This window comes from Diadema setosum, chromosome 14 (assembly GCF_964275005.1).
Source record: "Diadema setosum chromosome 14, eeDiaSeto1, whole genome shotgun sequence".
In the NCBI taxonomy this organism is placed as follows: domain Eukaryota; kingdom Metazoa; phylum Echinodermata; class Echinoidea; order Diadematoida; family Diadematidae; genus Diadema; species Diadema setosum.
In genome coordinates this window covers 23116798-23127375 of record NC_092698.1, presented here as the reverse complement: position 1 = coordinate 23127375, position 10578 = coordinate 23116798, and the positions used below count along the sequence as shown (strand labels likewise).

General features: G+C 38.7%; 2 protein-coding genes across 2 annotated transcripts in view; both read right to left on the bottom strand.

The window, feature by feature from the left end:
- The window catches only part of LOC140237798 (uncharacterized), a 15656-nt gene extending 5133 nt beyond the window's left edge, over nucleotides 1-10523 (bottom strand). The window contains exons 1-8 of the mRNA XM_072317728.1: nucleotides 10426-10523; nucleotides 9770-9954; nucleotides 8752-8935; nucleotides 5861-6078; nucleotides 4387-4786; nucleotides 2329-2480; nucleotides 1792-1913; nucleotides 867-1007 (exon numbers count right to left, since the gene is read on the bottom strand). Coding sequence (XP_072173829.1) covers nucleotides 867-1007; nucleotides 1792-1913; nucleotides 2329-2480; nucleotides 4387-4786; nucleotides 5861-6078; nucleotides 8752-8935; nucleotides 9770-9954; nucleotides 10426-10523 — 1500 coding nt within the window. The remainder of the gene's footprint in view (nucleotides 1-866; nucleotides 1008-1791; nucleotides 1914-2328; nucleotides 2481-4386; nucleotides 4787-5860; nucleotides 6079-8751; nucleotides 8936-9769; nucleotides 9955-10425) is intronic.
- The window catches only part of LOC140238144 (uncharacterized), an 83225-nt gene that overhangs the window by 12597 nt on the left and 60050 nt on the right, over nucleotides 1-10578 (bottom strand). The window lies entirely within an intron of this gene.

Here is a 10578-nt window from a genome sequence, read left to right as displayed (position 1 = left end):
AAACCTTACATTTTTCATTTTCTTCTTTGCTTTCTAGCCGTATGTATAAGAATATTTTTTATTGTTCGAACGATGCGATCACGTTTAAGCTTTTAATGAGTACATTTCAGATAAATTGCAAAGTGAAAGTGGCTCGCTCGTTCTGCCCGTACTTATTTATAGCAAAATGAAAAATTTTCATAAGTTATTATCATAGTCCTTCGCAGTGATTTCTTCTACTATGTTTAATTCCTCAGAAATTTAATTTAAAATGAGAAATGCTCTATAAAAGCGACTTTTATACTCTGTTTTTTTTACAAAAAGTCCCTACCGTGGGAGGGGGTATCCCCCCTCCCACACTCTCCCCCGCTTGGTCGTTTCGCTCCCTCGCCGAGGATCTCACACCATCACATTATCATATACTCCCGTATGTAATGATCATAGTCCTTCGCACTGATTATTTTTCACTATGTTTAATTCCTTTGAAATTTGCTTTTAAATGGTCTATAAACGCGACTTTTGTACCCTGTTTTACAAAAGCTCCCTACAGTGGGAGGATCTCACATCGTCACATAAATGTGCCCACGTTGAGATTTTGCCCCCCCCCCCCCCCCAAAAAAAAAAAAAAAAAAAAAAAACCCAGAAGTGTTCCGGCGCGCTTGTCTTGTACATTGTATATACCTACTTGATATATATATATATACACACATATATATATATATATATATATATATATATATATATATATATTTGTGTGTGTGTGTGTGTGTGTGTGTGTGTGTGTGTGTGTGTGTTTGCGTGTAGGCCTATAGAGTGTATTATCTTATTAGAGGGAATTGATATAGGTAGAGCTTTATACAAGGCAGGTCCGGTGTCCCTGCACCTACCTCGAATCCGAAAGGTTGTCCCGGCGTAAGAGGAGTGTCTTTTTGAAAAGAGTTGAGCACCTGGTCTGCGGCAGAAATTTGTGGCCCTGTCCCTGCGGCGTTCTTGCTCCCCCACGCCTGTAGCTTCCATAGGTTGGATCCCTGCACGTGACAGAAGGTCATAAAAGAAGCCAACACGACAAAATTTAATCCAAAGACGGACATCAGCGTTTCTAGTGCATCGAAAGTAGTGGAATAAAAATATGCGTAATCATCTCCAATTCCTGCCATTTAAACTCAACAAGCATTTGAAAACCATCACACCTGCCTTAGAGTTTCTGTACCTCTTCCTCCACAAGCTATTGGAAAATTTGATTTGTTCCCCGCCCCTCATAATTTCGTTATTTATTCCAACAAGCAGGAAAGTACAGTTGTTTTCAACAACAAAAAAATCAAACCATATTCTCACAGCGTAAATATAACTTGAATCATAAAATAATGGCAGTGCTAAATTTCCTTTTCCCTCCCAAATTTCTCCGCCCCTTCTTTTCTTTTCCCTCACCCCATTTTTTTTTTCTCCTCGCCCTTCTCCTCGCCGTTCTCTTCCCCTCCACCACAAAATATGTAGGTTTTGAAATAAGAAATAATTATTATCATGCAGAAGGGTGAAGACTGAGGTATGACTTTTCATCAATGAGTCTCCATCTTACAAAATGAAATCTGTAAGATCGCAAACTAACAAAAATAGTCGATTCCTGCTGGTTCTATTTTTTTTTTCAATATGTCTGTTAAAAGGCAGATCAGCAGTTGCAGTCTTACAAATTTCATTTGTGCATAGGGGGACAAATGGAAGTAAACTCAGACATCTATGTAGGTTTTGTTGTCAGAAAGCAGTGAAAGAGAAAAAAAAAATTGACTACAGCTTGAAAGCAGGTTATTCTCCAACCTCTATTCTCGTGGTGTCACGCGTGTCGTATCTCACGTCGACATTAAAGGTGATATCATTTCGTTGCCCTTCATTAAGTTCTACCGCCGTTGGTAGTATGCTATTCACACGGATGGTTGGCTCTGAAAAAGAATGATATAATATTAGGTTGGCAATGTTCGTCCAGTCTTCATAAGCTTACACACACACACACACACACACACACACACACACACAACACACACGCACTCGCACACGCACACACACATGATTTTGACAATCTCATTCATGCCTTTGACCTTCCGAGTGAAATTGAGCAGGGTGTCCGAGCGATTCTCATTATGAATCAATGAATATGAGTAAAAAAAAAAAATAAAAAAAAGGCATAGTTGCATATGAACAGATTATACAGAGTGGCTCGTGAGAGGATATGTCCCCTCTTTTGCATGTTTAAGAAAATTCGAACGTACCAACCATTCCAAGAATTATAAGTTTCGCAGTCGACGTTCATGCATTAATCGTAATGTTCTGAAACGTACATACATTTGATATACATACCTTGGGAGCACTGCTGTCTCTTGCACGAAACAATGGAATTAGTGGAATCTCTCCCTATCAGCGTGTACCTCGGTCTGGGGCGCCCTCCTTGACCAAACTCAAGACAGAGGAAAAGTTTTTGTGGAGTGCAACCGAGTCCACGCAAGTCTAACCTACAAGTTAGATATGGAATTGCGGAAAAAAAAACTAAATCAATCCCTCGTCTTTTAAGGAAATTGTAACGTGTGATACATCACACCAACACTTGCAGGAGGTCGCAAGTGTCATTGCAAATGGTGGGACAAAAATCAGCTGAGTCCGTGTCGTAGAATCACTTCAAAATAAATCTTACCCTAAAACTCCATTCTGTGACGAGATATGCACGATATCTGACGTCTGACGGCGTCTGAAAAATGCTTGTACACTTTCGTGAAAACATCTCCTCTAACAGCTACCAAACATTGACAATTTCAACTTTCTACCTAAAATTTAAATTTTACTCACACGGAATTGATGGCTTGGACTTAAATTTGCCATTACATTCCATAACGAGTCTTTAGGTAAAGTCAATGAGGCTAAATTTGCATTTCTGACCACAAGACCTACACCAATTCAAAGTGCTTCGTAGCGAGCGCGGCGTGTGCGTAACCTTTGATAGTCTGCTATAGCGATCGTTTCTTTCGGCGCGCTGCTTGAGTTTACTGCCACGCGTGACCATCAACCTCTAAAAGTGGTTTTCTGTTTCTGCTCTCATGAAAAACTGAACTACAGTGTGCAAATGAAGCAACAAATCGTCATTTTTGGTCAATTGTGGAATGTAAATTCAAAGTCATTTTCGATGTCTCCGAAACAAAGCAAACAAAATCAAGATAAGATTTATGTAGGTCTGAGATACCGAAATAATCACATTAAAATCTGTGTATCGCGCACAGATTGTGCCCCCCCCCCCTATATAACTTCTTTATTATATGATGTATGACCGTCATATTTGGCAAATGTGTAGAGCAACTCATACTCTACATGACCCAACATTTCTCAAGGTCATCCACTGAGGGCGCTATTTCCCAAAATATACAGAAATACATAGGAAATACGCTAAAATCATGTTTTTTCTTTTTATTTCTTTATCCCCAGTATATATGTTTTTATTTCATATCAATCATTTTCATATTTACCAAAAAGGAAAAGCAAGTCAACCTTCACGATTTGTTATGGTTGAAATTTCTCAAGGTCAACACGTGGGGGCGCTACTCGTTACAATATAAAGAAATATATGAAACCTATGATGTATTGCTTGGAATGGGTACATAAATTGGTATCACATTTCATATTTCCAAAATATTGAGATTTTGAGTTTGCAGATTGATAATATGATTTAAAAAATGATATTACAGGCAAAGCTTGTGTGAAGATAACACAAAATAAAAGGGTAGTCTTTGGAAAATGCTGTATTTGCGATTATTTCTATTATATCTATTGTTTGATGCCTATGTCATATAAAAAATAAAGGAAATAATAAGAAGACCATTTCAGGGTAATTCACAAACATAATTACTTCACATTTTGGTCCTTCAGCAAATTACAGCCAAGAAAACCCCCATTTCATCTATTATCATATTGTTAAGTGAAATTGGCACAGAAAATCATTCAAAATCTGACTGACATGGTTGTCAGTTTACGGTTGCCATGGCAACCAGCAATATCTGACATAGCTAAATTATATATCAAAATGTTTGCAATAAAATTTTAGGAAAAGTCACCAAATTTGGTTGAAATCGAGTAAAGGGTGTAGGAGTGGCAAACGAAAATATGGTGGGGGCACAATATGCCCCCTTGGGCTTTATAGGGTTAAGAATGAGGCCTCCACCTTCAAGCACATAATATATGCTACCGTCAGGAGTCCCGACCTATTCATCTCTTCCCCTGTCATGATTTGTATTGTTTTTAAATTTGTTTCAAATTAAGAGAATAAAGAAAGTTACAAAATAGACGTTCATAGACAGTAGGTAGAGTAGTAGTTTACTGTCCTTCCATTTCAGTGTTTTACGATTTTGGTCACTTAATTCTCGAAAGACGTACCTTGTAGAAACGGTAAATGTGTTAGTACTTCCACTGCGAACCTCCCGGTTCCGATCCGATCCCCTCAGCAGCTGCTCGTTTTCGTCGGTCCTGCTTTCCCCACTGGAGTCAGAGCTTGTGAAGATGCCCAATCGCCACAGGTCGGAGGTCCCCGACCCACCAAAAGGATTTGGTGTTGGTTCCAAGCTCACGGATACCTCCAAGTCTAGAGTTGTGGAGCCGTCTGGACGGTTTCCTGTACTACTGGAACTCATTGCCCACCCCATGGAGCGGATCCGAACCTGAGGATCGTCACTGCCTCCCCCACCAGCACCCCCGGACCCACCAGGACCTCCGGATCCACCAGGACCACCGGACCCACCTGGACCGCCCGAGCCACCGGACCCACCAGGTCTTGATTCTGTACCAGAACACAAATATTTTAACAAAGATGATCACACACAACACACACGCGCGCGAACACGCACGCACACACACACACTCATACGAAATTTTCTCTTTGTCCCTCTCACCCGTTCCCAGTCCTTGTTTATTTTTTTTAAATCTTTTTAATCTTTATTTGATAGTAACGGCTTATCTTTTTTTCCTTTCGCTTTTGTCTCATACGCTCCTTTTCGCATGAAGTCTTTGTCATTTTTCTGCTTACCATCCTCGTTCCAGGCCTATATACCTGTCCTTTCACCATTGTAATTACTATCACCAATTTACACACCTCTTCTTTTCACTTTGTACTTTCATATGTGGTCACTACATTCTTTAAAACGGAAATCGGCGACAAAATAATTATAAAAGTTAGACTAAAATGAATGAGTAAAATCTTATAAACACATGTCGCAACAACGAAGCTTTGATCAAAATCGGTGAAAATTAAGGAAGCTAAGAATTTTGAGGTTTCGCTCTTATCATGAAAACAGTTCTTGAACAGACAATGTCAATATGCAAATAATGATTTGATGATGTCATCGCCTCACAACTTGCCAAAGAGTTCGTACAAAACATCTTAAAATATTATCTTTTTTTTTGGGGGGGGGGGAGGGGGTTTCAAGCATAATTAGGCCACTGTCTTAAAACTGCTTAAAGGCTACTTTATCTGTTTGACAATTATTTTGAAGTTATTCCTTCAGGAATTGCACAATATTTTACACTTTGATTATTTGTATAAGATCAATGGATCGTATTGTAAATAGTAATTGTAAATAGATGATATCATAATCTCACTCTTTTGCATTTTCATATCAATTTGTCAAGACCTGTTTTGAAAAAAAAAAAAAAAACCTGCCAAATCTGTAAAATTTTATAGCTTCTTTACTTTTCATCCCATTTTGATCAGCGTTATTTCTTTCTTTCTTTTTTTTTCTTTCTTTTACTGTTGTTCTTGTAGCATTTCACTCTTTCTTCTCAGACCAACTTGTGACTAGTCTGGAATTCCTCTCTTAGAATTTACTATGGTAAGCTGCGAGAATGTTGCCCTCACCTTCGCGGCAGCTCTGCTGCTGGCAGGAAACGACTTTCTCCAGCAAAAATTCAGTGGTTGGTCTCTCTCCTTTGTCGAATTCGATGCACAGGAATGGGTACGTACATCCAATTTCTGCCGCCGGAAAGTTGAAAGATCCGCTGAGCGTTACGGGCTGTCCTGGTCGCCAGATCTTGCGTCTTCCGAGGTAATCTAAAATGTCTCGGACTTCGTTGAACCTGCCGATTGGTTCGTAAATGGGTGGCTTGAATTCAACGAGTTTCATACGAAATACGACGTTTAAAGCATGCTCATTAATTACCAATACTTATTGATATCTCTGCTTGCAGAAGTCGGGACTCAGCATAACTTGCATGTTACTGTGATATTTATGTGACTAACAAAAGACATGGCGAGGGAACGTGCAAATTATGCTGAGTAGAGGGGAAGGTGCGCTCCAATGTCTTTTGTTAAACATTTCAGTACTTTAGCAATGATTGACAGATGAGGTCATACGAGGAATATTGGTTTGGAAGGATTCTTTGTGGGCGTTCCCAAGTAATCTGAAGAAAAATAGAAGAAAAAAATCGTTAAAAATATATGGAATGTTTCTAGATATTCGTTTCACCGCAAAAGTGATGTTGAGGGTATCGTAAATCAACACAAATCAACATGCATTTGGATTTCAGGGGCCCTTAAGCTAAGACAACGAAAATTGTTGCTTGTTTGTTTTACACTAAAAAAAAAATGGATTGTAAGCAGATGTGCAGGAAATGTGTGCACACCGCGGAGTTTCGGGGTACACTGCACTGCATAAAAAAATTGCAGGGTGTTTGGGGTTTCAAGGAGGACCACAGTTCGGGGTTCCGACAAGTACATTGTACTACAGTTTGGCAGGAGCCATGCAACGATTATAAAGGGAAATGACCCTTTACTCCAGACAGGGCATCGTCACCAGCTTAGAACAACCAAGCAACCAAGCAAGCTCAAGAACTGGAAACTTATCGAGTTTGTATTTATGTTCTTATCAAGCGTGTAAATCATCTCAACTTTGAAACCAGTATAATAAAATCACTGTTTATTGTAAGAATACGGTGCGATTGGCTACTTATTTCGAGGCACACTAGCTGCGCAAGTAGAACGAGTTGATGAATGAATGGTCTGTTAACAATCTGTTGCATTTGGAGATAGTCAACCATTGACTGTACGTCCCTATAGAAAAGATCCCAGTCGCAGGGAGGACTTTCGTTCCCCACATTAAAGGTATTTTCTACCATTGGGAGCAGTGATTTAAAAAATAAATGGAGATATCACATTTGATGCATATGCGTAGGTCAAGTGTATCACAAAACATCCTACAATATATTTAAGAAATTGCAATAAAGCCTAAAATATAAGAAGATATAACTATTTTTCTGAATAAACCATGACTGTAGACGGTTTAGTCTAGGCACATTTTTATCGTAACCATTTGACACATTTTCATTATGCAAACTAGACACATTTTTCGTATAACCATTGTTCACATTTTGCACATTTAACTGTACTTAACCTTGATTATACTGATTCAAATTTTTACATTGGTTGTTTCTATTCCTGACTCACATTTTAGAAATATTTCGAAGCACTGTTTCTTTTGTGTGTGTGTGTGTGTGTGTGTTTTGGTTTTGTTTGTTTTTTTGTTTCATCTGCAAATGGTGAATTATGCCTTTAAAGGGGAATTGGATTTTCACAATTCACATCATGTAGAACATAAATTGACAGCTCCGTGTTTAGATTAATCTATGGAATAAGCCAGTTCGGAGTTAGCTCATGGGCACATTGGTCCGAATGACCTTTCTTCTTTCTCAGGGGCACTTCACTCGTTTTAGAGCGACATAATACGTAAGCTTTACATAACAATTTATGGAATTTATTGATCCTGTTCGAAAAAAAAAAAAGAATGAACTTGCGTAGACCAGATGACCAGAATGATCCGTCAATTAACACTTAGGAAAGCATCCATTTCATTATTTTGCATTCAATGTATTAACAATCTATTGATATTGCCAAATACCACGTTTGCTGTCAGGTGGATGTGCTGGCAAGCGGCATATAAGGATTACATGAATAATCATTACATCACAGATGCTTATCCCAGCGAATCTAGAAACCACCATGCCTGTTGGTACGAATGACCTTTCTTCTGCTCATGCGCAAAGTGGAACTGCGAACTGGCTTATTAATTGTGGTCCTTTAGCAGAGAAACCCACTCTGGAAAGTCCGAAACAAATTACACTGAACAAGGATGATTACATAGAAGCTTCACTATGCTTAAAAATGCATGAGTGAGGACTCACTGTAAGAATGCATAAGTAGGAGGCTCAATTATATTTCAGAAATGTAGCAATGTAATTCCATTCCAATACCGCTTCCTTAACAAGGTCACTTGTGCATGATTTATGCATGTTTTCTTCTTTTGTCCTGTGTCCTTGAGTCCCCACTCAGGCATACTTACGGTGAAGCTGCTATGTCATCATCCTTGAAAACATTCTTATTCCCTATTCCAATCATTATAAATTCTGAAACTCTGTACCCAGTATTACCAATTTATAATTTTTCAAATGTAAAAGTCTGAAAATCATTCAGAGTTCTCCAATAAAAGTCCCCTGTGACAACTTCCAAAGTTTATGTCATCTGTTTGAGAAGGAACTGAAACAAAACTAAAGGGAAGATAAATACTACAAAACGGGTATGTTTTAGTATTTACATTTCATCATGACCTTCGGTATGTGAAAAACAATAAACACAGATAGTTGCAGTTATAAGAGGTGTAGGAATTATACTCGTAATACATGAACGTTTCCAGTCAAACAGCTTGACTAGAAAGACAACCAGTTTTAATACAGAACCGACGCAGCGGCCGTACGTACCTGCTGTCGCCGTTTGCATCGTTGCTCGTGAACACGCCGACCCGCCATAGTCCGTCACCTGAGATTGTGTCCGTGTTTTGGCTTGGAGTGAGTGTCACGTGAAGAGTCATTCGAGCCTGTCCATTGCTCCTGATGCTGTAAGGATCTAGTGAGGCACTCATCCCGTCGTATCTGGCGGTAAGACCTGTAAGGGGGAATAAATAACAGATTTCTTGCGCATGATATTCAAGGAAATGTCTCTGGAGAGCTTACTTTGTTTTACTATGTTCCAGTTACACCCCGCGTTTCCATCTGTCCTCCGTTTTTGCTTCTCTCACGAGAAAACTATTACAAGATAATTAGCTCTTATAGGATGTTCCTCCCACTCGATTTGAAAAGTTGTTAATTGCGTTATACCTGCCTTCAACTGTAATATTGTGTGTTATTTCTTACCAGTTATACTTCAGACTTTGATTTATTTGTTTAGTTTGTGTCATGTTAATTCGTAAAAAGTGGAAATAAATGAGCCGATGAACTTAATTCAATTCAATTTCCTAAATTGAAAATTTTATTGTAGTTTCCTAAGTTGAAAATTTTCCTACTTTGAAAAATTTTATTTAAAGATGATCAATTTTCTACTTCGTGGAAACAATTAAATGAATGAAATCGAATAGATTTTTGTAGAAGGGTAATATGGGTAATGTGATGAGGATAAATATGGTCTACCAATCGGGAAATAGTTCTAACTCAACTTAGAGTCATGATTCTTGATAATATCCGTAATTGCAAAGAACTTTTGAACATGTTGAACGTTTCATTGCGCCAAGAGTATTTGCGACAAGAAAAACCTTTTGTGAATTTGATTGCAACTGTTAACGAAACGTTAAATTTGCTACGTTGGCAGACATTCGCCGCACAGTGAGATACTCTCTTTAAATCCGTTCGGAAATAGAGAACGTGATATTGGATATAGATAGTACATAAAGAAAATATGTAACTGTAAATATGGCAGATATGTATATATTTGTTTTGCCTTTACCTGATGGGCAGTCGAATTCAGAGCATAATTTTACCACGCCTCCCTGGTGTGCCAGATTGAATGACGTAGAAGCGGCATCGTTCTTGGCAAACTCAATGCAGAAGTAGGGATGCCTGTTGGGGATGACGCAGATCTCTCGGAGATCAAATTGCGTTTGTCCTACGAGTTTCAACGGATTCCTCGCACTGAAGGCAAAAATAGATATAGGAAAACAAACGATTAAATCAATAGATGAATAGATAAATACATGTATATGAATATCAAAAGTCAGTTAAGCAGTAAATACAATGAAAATGAGAAATGACTATGACAGATTAAAAATAAGAATGTGAAAAGAAAAAAAAAGAAAGAAAGCGCGTCTCATGTTATTCGGGGTTTTTTTAGGCCATAAACTGGGGTTCTGACAAATAAGCCTATGAACAAAACAAGATCTTTCCCGCAAAAGTCAGGACATGTAATAATGATTTGGCGATATCTCCATCTCCTTAACAATGTTAAGTATCTCCCCTCTTCCATCGTATCGTCTTGGCTTTGGACAAAGCTGATTTTTGCGGTTATAATCATAGATTCTTTTATTATTATATCATTTTTTGCAAGCTAGTAAAACCTCTTCTTTCTTTCTTTTTCACTATTTAGAAATCATGGAGCTCTCGTACTTGTGAGGTGTGCGCATGGCCCTCGAATCAAGAATGTTGTTCTGATAGGCGTATTTCCGTCCCTCCCCGTATTGGTCGTCAGCGGCGTACACGCCCATTCTCCACAGGTTCCTGCCGCTAACGCTGTCCGAGCCGGTGTCGGGCGTGAGAGTC